General features: G+C 35.7%; 1 protein-coding gene across 2 annotated transcripts; it reads right to left on the bottom strand.

Moving 5' to 3' along the window:
• Window positions 1–3,136: 3,136 nt before the first annotated feature.
• LOC116025992 (lactoylglutathione lyase) lies at window positions 3,137–8,391 on the bottom strand. 2 transcript variants are annotated; one of them, XM_031267435.1, is made up of 9 exons: window positions 8,319–8,391; window positions 7,942–8,067; window positions 7,434–7,495; window positions 6,772–6,832; window positions 6,612–6,691; window positions 6,448–6,518; window positions 5,353–5,442; window positions 4,214–4,336; window positions 3,137–3,414 (listed from the first exon to the last, which is right to left on the bottom strand). In XM_031267435.1, the coding sequence occupies exons 2-8, from the start codon at window positions 8,032–8,034 to the stop codon at window positions 4,236–4,238; spliced, it is 558 nt and encodes a 185-aa protein (XP_031123295.1). In that variant the 5' UTR covers window positions 8,035–8,067; window positions 8,319–8,391; the 3' UTR covers window positions 3,137–3,414; window positions 4,214–4,235. The 2 variants fall into 2 exon arrangements, with proteins under 2 accessions (XP_031123295.1, XP_031123294.1); XM_031267434.1 differs by having other exon boundaries at window positions 8,155–8,356.
• Between the last annotated feature and the right edge of the window lie 15,686 nt (window positions 8,392–24,077).

The raw sequence follows: 24,077 nt of genomic DNA, 5'->3' as shown, positions 1-24,077 counted from the left end.
CCCTTTTTCCCCCCCCCCCCCCACACTCCACCCACCCACCCTAGCTACTTCCCAAGTCCCCATTTTGTTCTGTAGTTGTGGAAAATATATATATAATATAGATTACTGATAATAATACACACCAGCAAATCAAGATTTTGACTTAAATTAGCTCAGAAATTGTGACTTGTGAGCTTATAAAATAAAAATTTACTTTATCTTATGTTGTTGCCGGCGAATGGTGACAGATTAACTAATATGTTGGAATGCTATGTAGCTTAGGAATTATCAGCTGTTTGGTTGAAATCTCAATATTAAGTCTATTCCAAACCTTGAATTAACCTGATGAATAAAAATGGAGATGTGAGTGAGAAGAATAACCCTATCTGTCAATAATACTGGTGGACATTTATGATTCATGTATACCCTTTTTTTTTATTGTACCACACTTCGCACAGTTACCTACATTTAAAATGCACTCTTGTATTGCACAATTGCACTCGGATTGAACACTAAAACCCTGGGTGTGCACGATCAAGTCTGTGTTGGGCGTGCTCATGTTCTAACATTGTGCGATGCCACTATGTCCAAGCACACATGGAACACCAAGCAATCACACCCTATTTAACCACTTGATTATAATTGTCCTTCACATTAAGCTCACTTGGTACCGATCCTTTAATGTACTTAAGTCCAACTCTTCACCAAACTTTCAAACTTGACGCTATCAGTCTAAACTTTCAATCATCACTCGGCCATAATCACCCCTCATCTTGAGCTCACCCGGTATTAGCCCAAGGTGTAGTTCCAAGTCCTAACTCTTTTTTTAACCAATCTAATACACAATCAATTTTGATAATTTCTTTCTTTTTTTTTTCTTTTTTTTTTTTATAAATTTGATTTAGTCTTTAATTTTAGATTTTTAAGTGAATGTCTTTTCTAGAAGTGTAAAAGGTCAAAAGGTGGTGTAGACCCATACTGACAATACTGACATCTGGTGGAATATATAAAGCAAAAATTGAGGAACAGTGTGTCCTCTCTCTTTGGCTCATTGGTGTATGATTTGTAATGTTGTCAACTTGTGAAGAAAGCCCCAAAGAAAAGATAATAATAACAATTATTATTATAATAAAAAAGTCTGAAGGCTTTGCCCAAACACAGAAGCATAAAATTTTCTTATCCTTTCAACTGAGATTTTTTGAATTAATAATTTGAACCCAAATAATAATAATAATAATAACAAACACTGTTTGTTTCCTAGATCTCATCCTTCCAATACAGACACTGTCACATGTATGTATTATCAGACTTATATACTCTGTAAATCAGTCAAAAAATATTAAGTATACATCAATGGATCAAGAAGTTGCACGGATGGATAGTAATGGTTAATGAAATTTTATCGAGTTGGTAAAAATTTTTGACATAAAATGGAGAGTTAAATCCTTGTTAGAAAGAATTTCATGTGATATACATGTCTTAGTTGTTTGTTGTTTATAGGGACGGAGCCAGGATTAGATGGTGCATGGCCAATTACGATTTAAGAGTGAATAATTAAATATATTAATATTCATTTAACATATTTCAACATACATTATTACATTACAAATCTACTAAAATCGAGTAGCAGACTAATATTTTCTTTATTTCAAGTTAATATCTATCTTATATATCTAATTCTTTGTTTATGTAATCACCCTCTTCTTTGACTTGGAAAACCGAAGCCATCACTAATGCAGTTATTCAAAGAATGCTGCTTGAGTGCTTGAAAGAAAAATAAAAATATACAATACCAATAATTTATCAAAAGATTCAAAGCTTCAAAGATATATGAAAAATGACCAAGTTACACATTGAAGAAGATAAGAATTGATATTGTGAAAAGCCTAGAAAATATGAAACTTAGTCTACAAAATTTATTGAGAGGGGCCAAATATATTGAGAGGACACCATAAATAAGTATTATTATACCATTAAAAATAATTGGAGGGGGAGGGGGGAGGGGGGAGGCCCCCTGCACCATGCAGGTGGCTCCACCCCTGAGTTGTGTATTGGTGATAGTAAATTGGCATGTACTTAAAACCAATTGTCTAAAAATAGTGTTTTGTGTCTTTATCATGTATACTAGTATTTTGTGCGCGATGCGCGAAAACTTATGCCCAATATTAAAACATTAATAAATACAAATAATTAAAATTTATCGAATTATATATACACACAAATAATATATGTATTTTATACACACATATATGATTTACCATTAATAGAAATTTAATTAAAATATAATCAACCATTAAATTAATTATATAATGATTTTAATAAAATGATAATTAAAGAATAGGAAAAATATATAATGATTTTAATAAAAATGATAATTAAAGAATAGGAAAAAGATAGGATAGATATATGTGTATGGTAATAATGATGGAGTTAAAATTAACGGTGTTATAACGGTGTAAGGGTAGTTTTGTATAACAAGAATGTAGTAGGGACATTTTTTTATAATAACATTGAAGTGTACAACATTTAAAGCAAAATGTATACATTTATTAGCATACAAAAAGAGGGACATAAATCAAGGATATAACCTTGATTGAGACTTATTATATTTTTAGATATAGTTAACATATTATATGTCTGTAACATATTAAGTATAGTTACCTAAATGTCATTTTATTAGACCCTTGTCTATAGTATAAGGAAAGAGAAAGGAAAAAAAAAAAAAAAACAATAACAAAATGTAGTCACTTGAACACGCCTGTTGCACACTATAGGTTCGGATCTTGCGCACTAGCTAACTGTAGGCTTTTTTTTTATTTATTTTTTTTTAACGTTCAACGAGGTTCACAAAAACCCTCTCTTCTCAAACTCTCACCCTCTCTTTCCTACTTTCTCTTTCCACCACCAAACCAAAAACCCTCACAAGAATTGAGCAAAAACCCTTATTGGAGATGGATGCTCTTATAGATTAATGAGTTGTGAAGCTATGCAATCAAAACATGTACAAACAATGTAGTAATCATACATAATTTTTTGTTCTTTTTAAGGAATTCATACAATGTCTGACTTATAATTTTTTTGTTATTTTTAAGGAATTCCTACAATGTCTGACTTTGCGTTTGCAAGCCTTTTACATTTCCCAGATTTGAAAAAATCATAAGCTCCCAAGTAACAGACAATTCTATATATCAAACAAGGATATGATCTTCAGTTCAAAGTTCACATGAGCACTTTTCTCGGAACATTCAACAAGAAGTATATTGGTATAGTTTTATTGTAGCTAAAAAACCCACTGATACAATCCTACATCTGGGAAAATGTTAACAGGAAGACAGGCATAAAATTAATCCGCAAAATACTACTGCATCATTCAAATTTCACCTCCCTTCCAAGAAAAGGGTACTGAACAACTCTTGGTATTGAACTCGGGCGCTCCTGCATCAAGAAGAATATCGGTGTTCGGTCCACGAAAAATGTCAATGTCTTACGTAGTCGTAAATTGTACTATATATGTTTATCGAGGTTGCGTGTGTGTGTTTACACGGCATGTTAGCCTACAAAATTATCTCCAAGTTCCTTGTTAATTGCATCGGGCATTCGGGCCTTTGTTGCAAGAACTTATTAGCCCATATCAGACAAGTTTCATCATAGGGAGAATCTCTACAGGCAACATTTTGCTCACTCGAGCTAATGCTCATCATGAAGAATAGAGGAAAGGACGGCAAATGACTTCAAGCCGTGAAAAATTTGACCTACAAATGGCATATGATAGCATAAACTAATGGGGAGATGAGGAACAAGGGGAGAACCCAGAATGGTCCCTCGAATATACCATCACTCCGAATTTGTCATCAATTATCAATTTATCCAAAATAGTCCTCCAACTATACAAAATTTAATAAATTCAATCCTCCGATGTACTAAATTGAGTAAATTTTGCATAGTCAAGAGGGACCATTTTGGATTAGTTGACAGTGGACATATAGCATGAGTAGTGGAATATCAAGCAAAAGAGCCCGGGCAAGCTTTGGCCAAGCACCAAAAGTAGTAGAAGGGTCGGGAGGTGTTTGCAATAGAGGGATTAACGATACGAAGCAAGAAAGCTAGTAAAGGTACACAAAAGTGTAAGGGAACTCATTAGAAACCACAGTGGGTGAATGGATCATGGGTTTCATGGTAAACATTACGAACATAGATAGCCACCAGGTAGAACTGTGGGAACAACAATATTTACCTGAAACGCAGAAAGTGGTAAATCAAAAAGCACCAGAAGTAGCGTCCTTGATTTTTTGAGTATCAAAGATCTCAATCCAATAGCCATCAGGGTCTTTAATGAATGCTATGTGCTGAATTTTTCCTGCAATGAGCTTCTGTAGTTTATGAAATGAACAATAATACCATTTCTAATATAAACTGCTTAAACGAATATAGAATTGTCTGAAATACAACATGAAAGCAGCGAAAGCAAGATCATTACAATGGGACAATAGCTTCTTCTTAGCTTTTTAAGGCAGGTTCCCAACCAACAAAACTTAGCCACTACAGTATAGTATCTCCAACTAAAATGACTCGGTTTCTAAAGAGAAATATGCCCCACCTTTACTGCTATTGTCTGAATTCCTAAAAACTAAAATCACTTCATACACAAGCCAGGCTTTGACTAGGTTGTCCAGATCAATTTCTTGTAGGCGGGGGTAACCCCAGCCAAGATGGCAAGAGATCCACACTTGTAACCACAAGGTCAAGAGTTCGAATCCTTGCACCCTTGGTTTGAGCTGGTCAACTATAGGAGTATAGGTAACCAAGGCTGGTTTACTTGTGGCTTTTTGCCAGCTAGGGTCACAAGGCAGGGTTTACTCACACTCGAGGGTTGTGAGGTTTCCCTTATCATCCAAAAACGAACATTCAAAACGAAAAATTACATACACATTGGGAACATATATGGACATGAAAGAAAGATTAAAGATATTAAAACAAAGTCTGAACCATTTCGTTATGTGAGTTTCTACGGTATTTGCAATTTGCAAGTTACAAACTGTGATATAACCCCTCAACTAATTGTGCGTTTCTGAGTTCCTGCACTACTCATTAAGGTATTGGGTTGTATGCTCTCTCTTGGTAAGCAAGAAGATCTAGGTTAGTTCACCACTTTTCCACTCTCAGAAGAATAATATCATGAACCCAATATTTGCTAAAATTTACTTTTCTTTATTTTATTTATTATTCTTATTGTTATTTTATATTTTACTATTATAATTATTTAGTACTTAGTAGAATGCATTCATCCACAATCAGGCAATAATTATTTAATTTTACTATTTGTGCATGAAAGGCATCAAAACTTGTTTGAACAAATTAAGAAGGCTAGATTACCATCGGTAGGTTTCTTTACAAATTCCACACCAAGTCTCTCAAATCTCTCACAAGCCTTGTAGACATCATCAACAGTGACACCAATGTGTCCTGGAAGCACGAAAAAAAAAAATCAAAATTTCAACTGCAATACTTCATAGTAAATATTGAATTTTACTAAAATAATAAATAAGATCTTACATATTCAAAGAGATTGACTCATATGCACTAATCCCTAGAAACATGAACCTAAATTAAACAAATAGCACTGTTTTCAAGTTTAGTGTTTGAGAATCATTCATGAACAATGTAATTTCTAGCATGTTGAATCTGTAAAAAGAAAGTGGAGTAAAGAAATAGTATTAAATACACCTGCAATAGGTCAGCAGAAAGCATTAAGACCCTTTAATTTCAGCCACATATCTAAAATCATCCGAGGAAATATAGTATCCAGTTTTTTGATGAAAACACCCATCTTCAATTTATTAGGTAGCCTCGTAAAGAATGTACTTTTGCACCTTTCCAACCTCAAATAAACATTTAGCGTTACATATTTTCCAGAAGTTTCGTGGAAACCTTATCAAAATTATGATGTCATAGCTCACATTCAATGCATCCTTTTGCATATATTTGCAACATAAGGTATATTCAACACAGTGGAGCTCAATAAGCCTGATGGCATTCCAGTATGAAGAAAAAAAGGGGTCTATCCTATATGTCTAGAGGATATTATTTCACACAGAAATAAAAAATATAGGCATAATCCTATTAACTGCTTCATAAAAGGTTTTACTATCCATGAATAATTAAATTTTAAACTAGATGGACTAATCTGATACAGAAGAAATTAGGTGACAAATTAAAGGACAGGAGATCTGAAAGATTCAAAACATACAATTAGAAGTGAGCTGCAATTATGCATGTCTATATTCAAGAAGAAAACTGAGGCTAAGCTAAGAAAGCCTTTAAAAAACTTATGAGAAGCAAAAAAAAAAAAAAAACTACATAAATAACAAAACAAAAATAAAATTAAAGAAACTGAAGTGAAAATACACAAATATGTATATTGAACTTAAAATAAAGAAATTAGCATGAAATGACAAGTCGTCTGCTTACCAAAGCCACGAGGTTCTGTATTGCCACTGTGGTAACCTTTGAAATCCGGGTCACTCTCAGTACCCCAATTACTACAAAAAGAATTTAACAGTTAGCAAATATAGACTTCTGCTAGCAGAGTTGGGTAAATTCAAAATGTGCAATTTAATAAAGATGGGGCCTACTGTGTAAGCTCTAAAGTAGCTTTTTGACCAAAAGTCCAAGCAACACGTTCAGCAGGATCACTGGGAGCTGATGATGTGTTCTAACCATACAAATTACAGAAATTTGCTTAAGTTTGTAAGAACTGTGAAATATGCTTCCAAAATGAGTTCAGTTCCTTACCTCATATCCCAAGAAGTACAAGGTAAATTTCATCTCCGGAAAATCTAATCTCTTCAACAATCTACAATTGTAAAATAAAATAAAATAATACAGTATGTAAAATTCCTCATTACATTTTTCTTTTCTGACTTTTTTCCATTTGGATAATTTTGCAAACATAACTTTAAAGATTACAACCAAATACACACAGATAATCACTGCATGATGATTCATACACACATACTAATATAAATTCTTATTGGGAATAACAAGACTGCACTCCTGCCTCAAAAGACATTATTATAAATAGAAAAAAAAAATACTTTGTATTCCTGTACACAGTTGAAGTTCAAAAACTGCAACATGAACAAGATTCTTGCCAGAGAATCCTTCATTTCTAAGTCATGAATAATGCCACCACACAACAGCAATCACCCCCATCCCCACAGCCCAAACTCCCAAGTAATAAACAGGCATGATGTTACCGCATTGAGAAAGGCCAATTCCACAACAAACACATTAGCATAGCCAACAAAGATTAAAATTTTTGACTCCAATTCAGCAAATTTACCATTATAACACAAAATGCAATCTGCATGAATAATTCTAACAATATCATAAATGCACATAACCATGAACAGAAGGGAGAACAGAAAATCCTAGGACAAGGCAAGAAGACTTACGACATGCCCAACACTTTGGAGTAGAACTGAAGACTGACTTTTGGGTCCTTAATCCTAAACATCTGAGCTCACCAAAAAAATCAAAGAAATATGTTAGACACTAAGTGAAATTATGGGATGGTGCAGGTAACAAAGGGCCACCACCCACAAGCAAGGCCAGAGCAAAAAGAGAGAATAACCCAAGAATACGAGAGATATATTATAGGCATTCCAATAGAACAGAATTCTATGAACTGTATATTGATATTGGATTGAACAATGAACACTCTATTGGATTGCATGAAGATTACACTATTGGAATCCTTCTATATCTAGGATTCTTAAACTACTAGAAAAGTGAAGTAACAAAGTGAATGTCCAATACTGGCAAGATTTCTGACACGAATTTAGAAGACACTAACTATTATACATTCCTATCATAACAAAATAAATAAATAAACCAACATAAATAGCTAAAAAGCATAATATATCGCACATAATGAGGACAACATTGAAGGACAGGGCTTACAGTTTGCTGCAAGAAGTAACCTTTTGTAGCTTCATCAGGGTTAGCATGAAGACCTGGGTTATTGGAAGGCGATTCTTTCGACCCTGAAGCCATCGATAAGGATACGAACCTAGGACGACTCAGAACCTGCAAAATAGATACAAACAAAAAATGGGCATGATAAATTGAGAGAAGAAACAAGTGAAGAAACAAAGTAGAGTGGATTTAAGGGACCTCGGGTTTGGGGGCAAGAAGAAGAGGGATTCGGGATGGGAGTGGAGAGAGAGAAGGGAATCTGTGAGTGAGAGTTGTTGAACGAAGGAGAGAGGCGACTTTGGTGAGTGAAGTAGCCATTTTTTGGGTTCATAAACGAAGGTCGAAGGGGAGAGAGCTCTCACCTCGTGATTTTCGGGTTGTCTCCGGATTATCTGCAAATTGGATTATCTGCAAATTCAAAATACTACGGCAAATCTTTCAATTTATGCTACTCCGTATTAAACTTTCTTTTTTTTTTTTTTGAAAACAAACATGCTTATACTTTATACTATTATTATAGTGATATAATAAAGGAAAAAGTATCAAATTAGCCCCAAATACAGTAGATAGTGAAATTGAGCTATAAGTAAAAAAAAATTCCATTAAAGTTCTTTAAACTTGCAAAAAAATGTAATTGAGTCCGACTGAGGATTGCCGACTTTTGCTTCTTTTTTTTTTCTTTTTTTTTTAAATATTTAAAAATTATTAAAATTATTTTTAAAATACTTTAATTCGATAGCAGGACTAAATGTGTACAAAGTTTTGCACTTAATTTCAATTGAAGGAGTAGTAACATGCTAAACAATTTATTTAGGAATCAATTGCACTTTTTTGCCGATTTAGGGGGTTTTAATGGAGTTTTTTTTACTTGGGAGGCTCAATTGCACTATTCACTATACTTAGGGGCTAATTTGACACTTTTTTCTATAATAAAATAAGGTGGAGCATTTTAGAGCAAATTTGTATATGTTCTATTGTTTGTTGTTTCTTGCTCGCAGTCGCAAATTTTACTGTGGAGGGTGGACCGCGGTCCATAGTGCATGGTAGTCCATGCATCAAAAAGGCACCACTTTGATTAATGAAAAGAAATGACACATGTTCCACACCGTTCCGCAAAAAGTAACTCTGTATGTATAACATATTCTGTTTCTTTTTATATACACTGTAGTTTCTTTTCAACACAACTACAGTTTCTTTTCAATATAACTACAGTTTCATTTGACGTTATACACTCAAATATATGAAAATGTTATTCAGTTTCATTTTATATACGCTATAGTTTCATTACAACACAACCACAATATCATTTCAATATAACTACAGCTTCATTGGACAATATACACTCAAATATGTGAAACTGTTATTCAGTTCATTTTATATACACTGCAGTTTCCTTTCAACACAACTACATTTTCTTTTCGATATAACTATAGTTTCATTGGATAATATACACTCAAATATGTGAAACAGTTATTCAGTTTCATTTAATATACACTGCAGTTTTCTTTCAACACAATTATACCATAGTTTCATTTTGATATAACGATAGTTTCATTTAATAATATAAAAACAAATGTGAGGCAATATCATTTGAGATGAAATGTAGTTTCATTTATGGAGCTCCGTTAAGATGTGACGACAGCCGTTTCTTTATTTACAAAGCTTTGTGGACCATGGTCCGTGATATAACAATTGACACATTCAAATTCAACAAAATAAAGGTAAACCTATCGGCTAAGAGGTACTCTGACCAAAGAGGGAGGACTGCTCCGGGGTTGATTTCGGTGATTGGGGTATTTTTAGAATACAAAAATGTGACACATTGTGTTAGAAATTGAGAGGAAAAACAACATTGTGGGGTGCGTTTTTACTTTTTTCAACATGCATCCCTTGAGTGCATTTTTATCTTTATATTTTTTCTCTCTCCGGTACATCATATGTAACAATATGATAAATATATACAAATTTATACATACACGACTTACCTATTATAAATAACAGAAACCTTAATTCTTTCCTTTTAAACGTTATTTTATTTCCCTCCCATCTTCTTCCTTCTCTCTGTATTGCTCCCTTGTGGCAACGTTTTACAGCAACATCATAAGTCATCGGCGGTGGAAGGCAGCAAATGGCGTCTACGCGCACGTTGAATGGAAGCAAAATCTCGATTTGAACGGCTGTAGATCTGGTTCCTAAGGAGATGAGTTAAGCTCCAGGGTTCAGCCAACATCTGTTCGGGGTACATACATTCATTTATGCTCTCTTTTGGGTTTTGTTATAGTTTCCCTGCTTAGTTGTTAGAGCCGCAGATTATCAACTTTTCATGTCTCAACAACAAGGGCCACGAAAAGCTCAAGCTTTCTAAGACCTTAGGATACGCAACTCTTGTATAAAGGTCGGGGATGAGCAGTTTTGTACTAATGAATGATGATGATGATACAAGATTTAAAAGTACAAATATACTTGCTATATACTATTTACTTCAATTTTATACAATTTAATTCACGAAACAATGGTTAACTCAAATTATTTTGAACCATTAGTACGTTCAAGTCTAAGTTACAAAAACATATATTGTGATAATTGATAATCATGATAATTATCATTATAAACTTTATTAAATTAGTACGTACACTAACAAATAATAAAATATGTCCCATAATTTTAAGTTGCAATGGATTTTGTGAACTAGGTATGTATAAGTTTGAACATTAAACTTAAGAGTCCTTTATTGTTACTGTTCTGGTGGAGGAGGTAAATCATGAGATGTGCATCAACTAGCCTATATGTCTAACACCCTGTTTGGTAAATAATCAGCCTATCAGTCAATTTTGGCTTATTTGACCACTATTAATTGTTTGGTTAATAAGCTTTTTGTAACTCCAAAATGTTAAAATTCAAAAGGCTACTCAAAGTAGCATTTTCAATTAGCTTTTTGAGAAAAAAAATTATACCAAACAGCTATCAGCTAACAGCTAATTTATCAAACAATTTTATATAATTAGTCAATATTATCAACAAATCATTCATTCAAACCCAAACAGCCAACAACCATTTACCAAACAGGGCCTAAATGTTTGTATACGGCCTATGTATGTATTAAATTGTTAGTATCAAACAAAATTTTTTAAGTGTGGCTGTTATTGAATATATATAAACTATATATCAAATTTTTTTTTGATTCTTTTTTTTTTTTTTTTGGGTGGTGGTATTTTGGTTATTTATTAGCAGGATTTATCATTCGTATTATAGGAACTGATAAAATATGGAAAAACCACACTCTTGATCTTTGAATTATTTCATTTTTGAAAATTTAGTCAATATAAATTAATTTAAACAAATTTAGCTCCTTAATTGTTCATGATATTGTATTTTTGGTCTCTAGTGTTATATAATTGTTAAACACCATTAACGTATGGGGTTATTTTTATCATTTAATTAAAAGCAATATTCATGGTTATAAAAGATGACGTTCGCAAGGATAGAGTGAAACTTTAACCATGGATATTGATTCTTTAATGACAAAAATGACCTCATAAAAATAGTTTGCTAACGGAGTTTGATAATTATATAATACCACGAACTGAAAGTATAACATAATGTACAATTAAGGGTTAAATATGTTTAAATCAATTAACAGGAACCAAATTTTGAAAAGTAAAATAATTTAAGGCCAAAAGTGTTATTTTCCCCTAAATTATCATATGTAAAAATATTATTTTTAAAAAATAGAAAGTCATAATTGGTACGGAGTATTATCTAGTAAAACTTGTTTGAGTTGTTTCAACAAAATCCAATTAATTTATATAATTTAAAATTAATTCCTTCTTTCATTATTTTTATTCTATTTTTATAGCTGTATTTAAAAAAAAAAACAAAAATCAATTCATTTTCTACAAAAATCAATTCATTAACATAATAAAGTAATGATTATAGTATATGCATATAGAAATAATAGAATGAAAATTATGTATGTATTCACTTTTTTTTTTTTGGTAACCCAAATCAATCCATTGATATTTGGACATTTGGTAAAGGACGAATGAGTCTCTTCTACTCAATCACACCACCAGGTTATGTGTATTCTAAATCTATACAATAAATACGGAGTAACTTTTGTTTGTGTGTAAATATTAAAATAAAAATTTAGTGTTAAGAAATGTTAAATGTGAAAATTATTGGTCCGCACAGCTATGTGGACCACTATCCAAAATAACATTGTTGAATTTTATGAGTTAAAATAATGTGTTAGAATAATGTATATTATGTGTTAGAATAAGATACTTTATATGTTAGAATAATGTACATTGTGTGTCAGAATAACGAAACTTTTGGGGTAAGATAATATACTTTATGCGTTAGAATAATATATGTTATGCTTTAGAATAATGTACATTATGAGTTATAAAAATGTATGTTGCAGTGGGTCGCTTGAAAAAAATTACATAAAATGACGTCATTTTCTGATCGTAATCCACATAGTTGTGTGCCATGGTCCACCCAATAACTATTGTCTCTAATTATGTGTAGCTTTCAAATACTTCCAAAAAAATAATAAAAAGTAAAAAAAAAAAAAAGGAAAAAAAGGAAAAAAAAACAAACAAACAAACAAACAAAACCCACAAGACAGTATGGACTCAATTATGGTTCTTTTAATAAATAGAATAAACAAATTTATATATAAATTTGTAGTATAAAGTACTATTATATACAGTAATAAATTTCCATATTTTTAGTACAATATATATTTTCTTATCGAATTTAACTATTTAAGAAAAAAAAATGTTAGATTGAATATTTTTTAAGATTTATATATAGAGTTGATAGAAATTGATGTGACTCATCAATTATTATAAAAACGTTAACGTACATACCATTGACCTGATGGTATATAGATTTATCAATTATTATAAAATTTATATATAGATTTATCTTCCTTTCTTCAAATCTTGATTCTGCCACTATTCATGTTTCTTAGGTTGTGAAGTCATTGCCAAGAATCAAAAGGATTGCCCAGAAAATGACCAAGTTCCAGATGTAATAATCTTTAAGGTATGTAGAAAAAATATACTTACAATCATGTGGAGTTATATATATCTTGAGATTAAACTGCTATTCGGATGAACTAAGGAGGAGCTCGATTGGAGTATCAAAATTAGAATTAAAATTAAAATTAAATTCATATTCAGTAATTGAAATGAAGTTTAGCAAAAGTAGATTCTTTATTTGGTGGTGAATGAAATCGGAGTCAGAATTAAAATAATATGTATGTGTAAGACTTGAAAATTGAAAGTAATATATATATATATATATTTTCCAATTCTTCATTTCCATTACAAGAAATAAAAGTAGAATTTCATAATTTTCATTCCTTCATAATTTGAATCTCATTTCAATACACAAAAAAATAATAAATCAAATAACGTAATTAAATTTAAATCTGATAGTAGAGTTCAAAACCCATGAATCGAACCGTTGTAACTTATTGAGTGAATGGAAAATAAATCTTGAAAATTAACCTTCAGGCAGGCTTATGTAGCTATGTATAATTTATAGGGAAAAAAACATCATTAATTTTATCAAACAATAATTACTAACACGTAGACAAAGACAAATGAAGACAAAACTACAGACATCCTTAGCTTGTACGTACCGGCCGGATGTGTTGTCTGGTGAGTTTTGAGGAAGATGAACAGTGATTTAGGATGGAAGTCTGAACTTTATCCAAAGTGATATTCATCTGCATTTGCTCCCGCACCTATCTTCATCTTCTTCTCCTTCACCACACAGAATGTATGTATGTATGAATGGAAGAGTTGCAGTAGTGTATGTAGGTGCAGGTGCAAATGCAGATAAAGAAACATTTTGGGTTTCTTGTCACTCTCTATCTAGATCTCATCTCCTTATATATCCCTCTATATAGAGGTTAGGTTAAAACCCATTTCTCGAACTATCTTTGCTCTTCAATGCCTGTCTAGAAACACACTCTTATTATATATATATAGGGTGGACAAGAATCTTTTTACATCTTAATTATATCTGTACGTACGCATTTTGGACCGTTGGTTCAATTCACGCTTTATTATTTGTTGTTGTTATGACTTTAAGTATATATATACTTTTGTTATAAATAATAAATATCTTGATTAACGAATCTTATAAAGTTAATATATTCGATCATCTCTTCATGTGTCACTTATTCGATCTTTTATTAAAGAAAATTCGTAAAATCTCATAAAATCTAGATAAGTATCACATCATGTGACTTATTATGCACAATAATTTAATGAGTTTAGGTAATAATATAGTGTATAAATCATATTCAAGGTAAAAGTTTATTCAAATTCACCTTTAGGCAGCTATTGATGTATGCAATTGCATACATGGGTAGGTGTGGCAACTTTTTATGTTTTTCATCTAGTGTTAATATGCACTTTGTGAGTTCTATAAGTATTACTTGTGAAAACTTGTGTGTGTCTTTACTTTTTACTAATATTGTTATTTTATATATATTGGCAAAAAGTGGACTCATGACTTTTTGATACGAGAAACATGCCCTACGCATTAATTTCAGGGCAAATTTGAAAGAGGTTAAATTACTTCGACAGGTCCAAGTTGCAAGATTGGCCTTTGTATTCTGAGTTTATCATCACTGGATGGTGTATAGTGTTTTAATAGTGCGATGTGCAGTTTTCTTAATTGATTTGTTATTTTCACTATACTGAAAAAGAAAAAAAGCATATACAATACAAAATGACAAACCAAGAAGTCATTGTATATATATGTATGATTTTTGTTGAAAATAGTTATTCACCATATCTTATGAAAGTGCGGGTTGTGGGGAATATGATCAAATGTGTGCATGTAGCAAAGAGGTAGAGAATTTTGGGAGGGAGGATAAGAGCTAAGATATGATATGATTTGTGATTTGATAGGAGATCTATCTAGCTAGCCATTTGAACAATACAAATTCTTCAAAAAAAAGTCCTAAGATTTAGAAAGCTACTCTCACACACACTGCATAAAGCATAAACCTCCTGGCCATTAGCAGCCATGGCCCATAGCCCAGAAAGTACAGGGGAGGCCACGTGACCACACCCCTACTCCACGTGGGATTTGGGGAGGCAGCTAACCAGGGGACGCCACGTGGAATTCCACCAGGGATATTACAAAGTGATTAGGACTTTGGTTTGGAAAATTAGGGTAATGAAAATGTAAAAGTTGTTTCCAAAAACAAAAAAGAAAATGTAAAAGTTGGCACTTGAATGGCTCCAAAGAGGGCTCAGTGATAGGCCAGTAGGCATTTGTCCAGTCTGCAAAAAGATCCCTCTGGCTGGAGCCAGCGCCCAAGGGCCAGCATGAGTGGTGATCTACTCGTGTAAACGGCAAAAAATCATGTGGCCCCCCACTCTCTACGCCGAAAATGACTATATATTTTCTTCTTAAATTCCTACACTTTGATTTTAAAGTATTATATATCTACTATACTAATAAGAGTCAAAGAGAATTATGCTTAAAATGGGTAGAAAAAATGACGGTCAAATTATTTAATCAAATGGATGGTTCAGATGAATTATTTAATCAAATAAATGGTTAAAATAATTCAAATTAATATTATTAATAGAGATTACCTAATTTAACCTTACTTTTATGATTATCCGTTAAGTTTTCCGTTAAATATTCTCTTCTCCGTTAATATTCCGTTAACTTTTAACTTACCCATTAATTTCTATAAGAAAGATCTTAGGTTCGAACCACATCTCAATCAAATTTGACATAATTAAGTTTCTCACTCTATTTACTCTTATTAAATTAAATAAATTAGTAGCTACAACAAAAAATGATACATATGTATTTCTTTAATTTAGAATTATGTGTCTACAATACCTATATTTGAAAAAAGTATTTTATCAAAAAATTAAATTAAATAAGATAAATAATTTATTAGTTATATTGTCTTTATTTTCTCTCATGCAAAGATTCTTTACATTCAAATTTATCAATTAATATTCATTACATTGTCCATTATCTTATTTTTACAATATCTTGTAATTAAATATCAAAGTTATAGTACAAAATAATGTTATATATTTATTTACCAAGTATTTTATTAATACTATGAAAAAAAATTTTAAAATAATTTGAAACTAATTATATTAACTACTTAGGGATTGGTTGACAAAGAGAGTACTCAAATAACCCAACAAATAATTGAAGCGGAATCGCTCTATTCCATGGAGGAAAGGTCGGCCCAAAGAAGTAAGAAGAAGGTAAGTCGGACCGAACTGACCTAGGAGGGGTTGGGGAAGGAAAGGCGGTGCAAGAAAGGCGGTGTAGGAAAGGTGGGGTGAAGTAGGCCGATATGGAAGTTTCCTAAAGGGAGTTTTTGTTGGAAAATAGCACTAAAAATGGCATTTTAAGTGGCCATTTTGTGGTATAAATATAGGTGGGTCCACTTCTGATTTTGGGTCGGGTCAAAGTGGATTCGGGTTCTTCGTTCTTAGACGAAGAGATCAATATATTATACGCTCAAAATGGATAATGGGTGAATGAGAAATTGATTCTCAAAGTAGACCCATTTGAGATGGAATTCAAGTGTGGAAAAGCTTATGTAGCTTTGTCCCACATTGGTTGGGAATGAATATTTGCACCACTATAAATACAAGAAGCTTTTTAAAGCTAATTGACTTGTATGACATAGAGGCTCTCTCTCGCGCGCAGGGGGGGGGTGCAAATCAAATCCCAAACTGAGTCTGAAAAGGCTTGACTCGTGTACGCCGGCACCTGCGGGCACGAACTAACCTCTCGAGAGGTAGTTCGATGTCTTGCGGACGGAGTCGATGTCGCGCATCCGATGTCTCGCAGCTTGCACACATCGTACCGCGACCCGCACTAACCTCTCGAGAGGTAGTTCGATGTCTTGCGGACGGAGTCGATGTCGCGCATCCGATGTCTCGCAGCTTGCACACATCGTACCGCGACTCCAGTGACCTCTCTAACTGCGACCTCTCTAACTGCGACCGTTCACCTACTGGAGAGGTAGTTCGATGTCTTGCGGACGGAGTCGATGTCGCGCCGCGACATCCGATGTCTCGTACCGCGACTCCAGTGACCTCTCTAACTGCGACCGTTCACCTACTGGATCCAGTGAAAGAAATGACTCTTGGCATTACGGAATTAAATCTATTAATTCCAATCATCATTTCAGAGTTAATTCTTGCTAGTGGATTAGTTAGTGGGTGTTAATATTTCGCTAGTGGGGGAAAGGTGGATTAGTTAGTGGGTTAGTGGGTGTTAATATTTCGCTAGTGGGGGAAAGGTGGATTAGTTAGTGGGTGTTAATATTTCGCTAGTGGGGGAAAGGTTACACATGGGAAATTAAATGCCAGATTTAATGCTATGGTCCCATCCTTCACTATATATTCGTTGGTAAGCAGCTGATTTGAAGAATAAGCTACAAAGAACAACCTATGAAACACTTTCTCCCTCAAAACTCTACTTATCCTTTCCTTCAAGCCATCTGCGTTCATCCCACGTTTTAGTTCGCCGGGTCCAAGTTTGTGTGCTCAAACGGCGGATCGTAGCACGTTTTATCCTGGGAAACCTAGGCCGCAACGCTCCAGCACCCCGGGAGGCGGTAAATAAGGTTTTAAGGACAGTTACAACACGACTCGTGCTTCCAGCCACCCCGAAGTCCATACAGTTTACCCGTCAACTTCCAAGGCCACTCAACCCAGCGTGGTATCTTCATCATTAGTAATTGTTTAATCCTACGTGGATTAATTTTCCTTGTAATTTGTTTTGTTTTTCGTTTTCCAATTTCTTGTATTTCCGATTGTCAGAGAGGATTTTCTCTAACATTCTTAAAACCTTATTTCTTCTTCTCCTTCTAACTCTCGGATTTCTGGAAAGAAATGGAAAACGTGTTGCCAGTAGCCAACCTTGGGGATGAAAATCCTAATGTTGTTGAAAACAACAGCGGGGGGAACGGCAACAATGTTGCACAGTCCTAGGCACCAGTGAACGTAGGTTCACAAGGGGGTGTCAGTTCGGAGGGGTATATCCCCACGATGAGGGTACCTACAGTACCAAGTGGTTCGGCGGCTGAAAACCCAGACAAGTTTTCGGGAGCTTTTTTCAAGAGGTGGCAGCAAAAGATGCTGTTTTACCTCGCTACTCTCGGCTTGTCAAGGTTCTTGACCGAGACGGTTCCAGTGGTGAAGGAACAAGACCCTCATTCTGTAATGGCGGTTGGGCTTTGGAAGGATTCTGACTTCCTTTGTCGCAACTACATTCTGAATGGGTTGGTTGACTCCCTTTACGATGTTTATCGTAAAATTGGCTCGGCTAAGGCACTGTGGGAAGCTTTGGACCACAAGTACCGAAGCGAGGACGCCGGGGCCAAGAAATTTGTTGTTGGCAGGTTGTTTGATTTCAAGATGGTGGATTCAAAAACCGTGCTTAGTCAAGTTGAAGAGTTGCAATTACTCTTTGACGAGATTCGTGACGAGGGCATGCCAATCAGTGAAGCCTTCCAAGTGGCGTCCATGATCCACTTGCTGCCTCTAGGATGGAAGGACTTCAAGATCAGAACTACCTGAAGCACAAGCGAAATGAGATGAGTCTGGAGGACCTGATCCAGCGACTTCGTGTTGAGGAAGGGAACAAGACCAGTGATGGAAGAGGACCTCTCGTGGGAGGTGCCAAAGCCAGCGTGGTGGAGCACGGGCAAAGCTCTAAGAAGGCCAAGAAGGGCAAGAAAAAGCTGGGTCCGAAAGGTGGTGTTTCCAAGGGCAAGTTCCAAGGGAAATGCTACAATTGTAGCAAGACGGGCAACAAGTCCATGGAGTGCAAGGCTCCAAAGAAAAAGAACAAGGGTTCTGAAGCCAACATGGTTGGTGATATGAGCCAAAAAGTGGCGGAGATTAGCCTTTCGGCTATGGTCACGGAGGTGAACCTGGTGGGCTCCAACCCACGCGAGTGGTTCATCGACACCGGTGCAACGAAACATCTATGCTGTAACCGGGAGATGTTCAGCACCTTTGAAGCCATTGAGGGTGAGAAGGTCTGGATGGGAAACTCTGCTCAGTCCAATGTTGAGGGCGTGGGCAAGGTGATTCTGAAGATGACTTCCGGGAAGGAACTAACATTGAATAATGTTTTGTATGTTCTGGACCTTAGGAAGAATCTTGTTTCTGGTTCGTTGTTGAACAAGCATGGATTCAAGATGGTCTTCGAATCGGACAAAGTAGTTTTGTCAAAGTTAGGGATGTTTGTTGGTAAGGGTTATGTAACTGACGGGCTTTTTAAGCTCAATGTAATGCCGATTATCAATAAAAGCAAAGTTAATTCCGTTTACTTGCTTGAGTCTTCCAATTTGTGGCATGGTAGACTAGGTCATGTTAATTTCAATTCTATGCGTAGATTAATTAGCATGAACCATATCCCTAATTTTCAAGTTAATACAAATAAGTGCGAAATTTGTGTTGAGGCAAAACTAACTAAAACTCCCTTCAAATCGATTGAAAGGGAGACTGAGCCACTAGAATTGGTACATAGCGATTTGTGCGATTTTAGATCGATTCAAACGAGAGGTGGTAATAAATATTTTATCACGTTTATCGATGATTGCACACGTTTTTGCTATGTGTATTTGCTAAAGAACAAAGACGAAGCCAAGGAAAAATTCATTCTTTATAAGGATGAAGTGGAAAACCAACTTAATCGAAAGATTAAAAAGGTTAGAAGCGATAGAGGTGGTGAGTACGAAGTACCTATCGGTGACTTCTGTGCGAGTGTTGGAATAATACACGAGCGTACTGCACCTTACGCACCTCAATCGAATGGTGTTGCCGAACGTAAGAATCGTACATTGAAAGAGATGATGAATGCGATGCTTATAAGTTCGGGCCTACCTCAAAGCATGTGGGGTGAGGCGATTTTGACAAGTAATTACCTTTTAAATAAGGTACATCACAAGAAGCTCGATAAGACTCCTTATGAGCTGTGGAAAGGTAGGAAACCTTCCTACCAATACCTCAAAGTGTGGGGGTGTCTTGCCAAAGTTTTGGTTCCAACACCTAAGAAAATAAAGATAGGTCCTAAGACGGTGGATTGTATCTTTATTGGATATGCACACAACAATAGTGCTTATTGGTTCTTAGTACACGAATCCCATAATCCGGACGTACATAAGAACACTATAATTGAATCAAGGAATGCAAGTTTCTTTGAAAATGTATTTCCTTGTAGGTCTGACGAAAGACCTAGTACGCCACTTCGAGAGGTTGACAGACCAAGTATGTCACTTCGAGAGGTCAACATACCAAGTATGTCACTTCGAGAGGTCGACGGACTGATTATGTCACTTCGAGAGATGGACGGACCAGATACATCACTTCGAGAGGTTGATCTTACTATGGACAATGGTGTCGGGTATTCTGAGGAAGAACCCGAGCCCGAGCCGAGACGTAATAAATGGGCGAGAGTTGAAAAATCATATGGTCCCGATTTTCTAACTTACTTGTTAGAGTATGATTCGAATACTCTAACTTGTTTGATAGAAAATGAACCAGATTTTCTCTCTTGTTTGATTGAAAACGAACCTCGGACTTATAAAGAAGCTGTGACTTCAACGGAGGGTCTAATGTGGAAGGAAGCGATCAAAAGTGAAGTGGATTCTATCCTACAGAATCACACTTGGGAACTTGTTGATCTTCCTCCAGGGTGTAAACCTTTAGGATCCAAGTGGGTCTTTAAAAGGAAAATGAATCCGGATGGTTCCATCGAGAAGTATAAGGCTAGACTTCTAATCAAGGGTTACAGGCAACGAGAAGGCCTTGATTACTTCGATACGTATTCTCCTGTGACGAGAATAAACTCCATTAGGATGATCCTTGCCATAGCCGCATTGCGGAATTTGGAAGTTCATCAAATGGATGTGAAAACAGCTTTCTTAAATGGCGAATTAGATGAGGAAATCTATATGGATCAACCCGAAGGGTTTGTGGTTCCGGGCCAAGAAAAGAAAGTACGTAAATTAGTTAAATCGCTCTATGGTTTGAAACAAGCGCCTAAGCAATGGCACGAGAAGTTTGACCACTCAATGTTAACTTATGGGTTCAAAATAAACGAAAGTGACAAATGTATATACGTTAAGGAAACGGTAGATGGTTATGTCATTCTTGGTTTATATGTGGATGATATACTCATCATTGGTAGTAATGATCGAATGATCAAGTCTACCAATAACATGTTAAATGCAAGATTTGACATGAAGGATATGGGTTTGGCTGATTTAATCCTCGGGATTAAAATCATTAAAAGACCTGATGGTCTTGTGTTGAGCTAATCTCATTATGTTGATAAAATCCTTGAAAAATTTAACAAGGATGATAATCAATTGGCTAATACACCATTCGATACAAATGTTCAATTAATCAAGAACCACAGAGAGTGTATCTCTCAAGTAGAATATGCTCGGGTAATTGGTAGCCTGGTGTATCTTATGAGTTGTACACGGCCGGATATTGCCTTTGCTGTTAGTAAACTTAGCAAGTATACTAGCAATCCCGGTGTGATTCACTGGAAGGCAATAGTAAGGGTCATGAGATACTTGAGGTACAGTCGTGATCTCGGACTGCACTATGTAAGATATCCCGCTGTACTTGAAGGGTATAGCGATGCTAGCTGAATATCTGACATTAAGGATTCTAAATCCACGAGTGGTTATGTGTTTACACTAGCCGGTGCAGCCGTTGCATGAAAATCTTCCAAGCAGACAGTAATAGCTAGGTCCACAATGGAATCAGAAATGATTGCCTTGGACAAGTGTTGTGAAGAGGCTGAATGACTACGCCATTTTTTGGAAGATATTCCAAGTTGGGAAAGACCTGTACCTCCAATTTGTATGCATTGTGATAGTCAAGCAACAATTGGGAGAGTACGGAGTCAGATTTATAATGGTAAGTCTAGACATATGCGTCGTAGACATAATACCATTAAACAACTCCTCGCAACTGGTGTTGTCTCGATTGACTTCGTGAGGTCAATAGACAATATAGCGGATCTGCTAACCAAAGGGTTGAGCAAAGAAGTTGTCGAGAAGTTGGCACGAGGAATGGGTCTAAAGCCCTTGGACTAAAAATTCCATAGTGGATACCTAACCTAGCTGGCACCTAGGTTCAATGGGACAACTAAATTATGGAATAGCGTGTCACTGTGGGGGTCTCCAGACTCCCTACCACTCCTCGTTAAAACAGTGACTCCCGATCGAGGCTAGCACACTAGTGCTTTAATGATTCGATTGTCATCTGACATATGCTATGTATGCAATGTCAAATGGACATATGTTGAGTTGCAGGAAACTCGAGAAAGAATCACCTATCTGAGAGAGAAGTGAGGGTCGCTTCAAAGGAGAATTGAAGGGGCTTAATTCTTTAGAAACTCTTGCAGAACCAGGAACGGTGTCCCACGACCAAAATGGGCACAGTCATGAGAACAAAACGTGGTTGGAAGGTTCCTGTGTGAGATTTGTCAATGTCTACACAAACGGCAGTCGGTTCAAAGACATCGCGTTCTACCGTACAGCCAGTAGAGTAAATAGATCTCACGAGGCAAGGTTCAAAGGGTTACACCTACCTTTGCTATGCAGGAATCGACCGTTGAACGCAGTTGTTTCCGATTTCAAAAATTCCCTTGAAAATCATTTTCATTCATGTGGGGGATTGTTGAAAAATTGCACTAAAAATGACATTTTAAGTGGCCATTTTGTGGTATAAATATAGGTGGGTCCACTTCCGATTTTGGGTCGGGTCAAAGTGGATTCGGGTTCTTCGTTCTTAGACGAAGAGATCGATATATTATACGCTCAAAATGGATAATGGGTGAATGAGAAATTGATTCTCAAAGTAGACCCATTTGAGATGGAATTCAAGTGTGGAAAAGCTTATGTAGCTTTGTCCCACATTGGTTGGGAATGAATATTTGCACCACTATAAATACAAGAAGCTTTTTAAAGCTAATTGACTTGTATGGCATAGAGGCTCTCTCTCGCGCGCATGGGGAGGGGGGTGCAAATCAAATACCAAACTGAGCCTAAAAAAGGCTTGACTCGTGTACACCGGCACCTGCGGGCACGAATGTCGTCCGTAAAATTTGCGGGCTAAGTTATGCCATATTTTCGAACGAGTTTTCCATCTCAGACCACATGAGATCGAACTGATCTCTCGTTCGAGACATCAAACGAATTGACCTCTCGAGAGGTAGTTCGATGTCTTGTGGACGGAGTCGACCTCTCGCGTGCGAGTGCGATGTCGCGCAGCCCGTGTCGGCGCGCGCATCCGATGTCTCGCGGACCTCCGCGACGTCTCGCAGCTGATACGATGTCTTGCAGCTTGCACTGCTTGATGTCTCGAACCAGCGCTGATGTCTCGAAGGTACGCAGATTGGAACGATGTCTCGTACCGCGACTCTAGTGACCTCTCTAACTGCGACCGTTCACCTACTGGATCCAGTGAAAGAAATGACTCTTGGCATTACGGAATTAAATCTATTAATTCCAATCATCATTTCAGAGTTAATTCTTGCTAGTGGATTAGTTAGTGGGTGTTAATATTTCGCTAGTGGAGGAAAGGTTACACATGGGAAATTAAATGCCAGATTTAATGCTATGATCCCATCCTTCACTATATATTCGTTGGTAAGCAGCTGATTTGAAGAATAAGCTACAAAGAACACACCTACGAAACACTTTCTCCCTCAAAACTCTGCTTATCCTTTCCTTCAAGCCATTTGCGTTCATCCCATGTTTTAGTTCGCCGGGTCCAAGTTTGTGTGCTCAAACGGCAGATCGTAGCACGTTTTATCCTGGGAAACCTAGGCCGCAACGCTCCAGCACCCCGGGAGGCGGTAAATAAGGTTTTAAGGACAGTGACAACACGACTCGTGCTTCCAACCACCCCGAAATCCATACAGTTCACCCGTCAACTTCCAAGGCCACTCAACCCAGCGTGGTATCTTCATCATTAGTAATTGTTTAATCCTACGTGGATTAATTTTCCTTGTAATTTGTTTTGTTTTTTGTTTTCCAATTTCTTGTATTTCCGATTGTCAGAGAGGAT

The sequence above is a fragment of the Ipomoea triloba genome, chromosome 7 (assembly GCF_003576645.1).
Source record: "Ipomoea triloba cultivar NCNSP0323 chromosome 7, ASM357664v1".
Taxonomy (NCBI): Eukaryota; Viridiplantae; Streptophyta; class Magnoliopsida; order Solanales; family Convolvulaceae; genus Ipomoea; species Ipomoea triloba.
This window is presented reverse-complemented; position numbering and strand designations above follow the sequence as displayed.

Excerpts from the sequence above, each read along its gene's own strand:
- LOC116025992 (XM_031267434.1), bottom strand. The coding sequence starts at position 8,274 with ATGGCTACTTCACTCACCAAAGTCGCCTCTCTCCTTCGTTCAACAACT. Across the intron at positions 8,068-8,154 it reads TTCTTGCCCCCAAACCCGAG|GTTCTGAGTCGTCCTAGGTT; the intron begins GTCCCTTAAATC and ends TCTATTTTGCAG. Across the intron at positions 6,833-7,433 it reads TCCAAAGTGTTGGGCATGTC|ATTGTTGAAGAGATTAGATT; the intron begins GTAAGTCTTCTT and ends TTACAATTGTAG.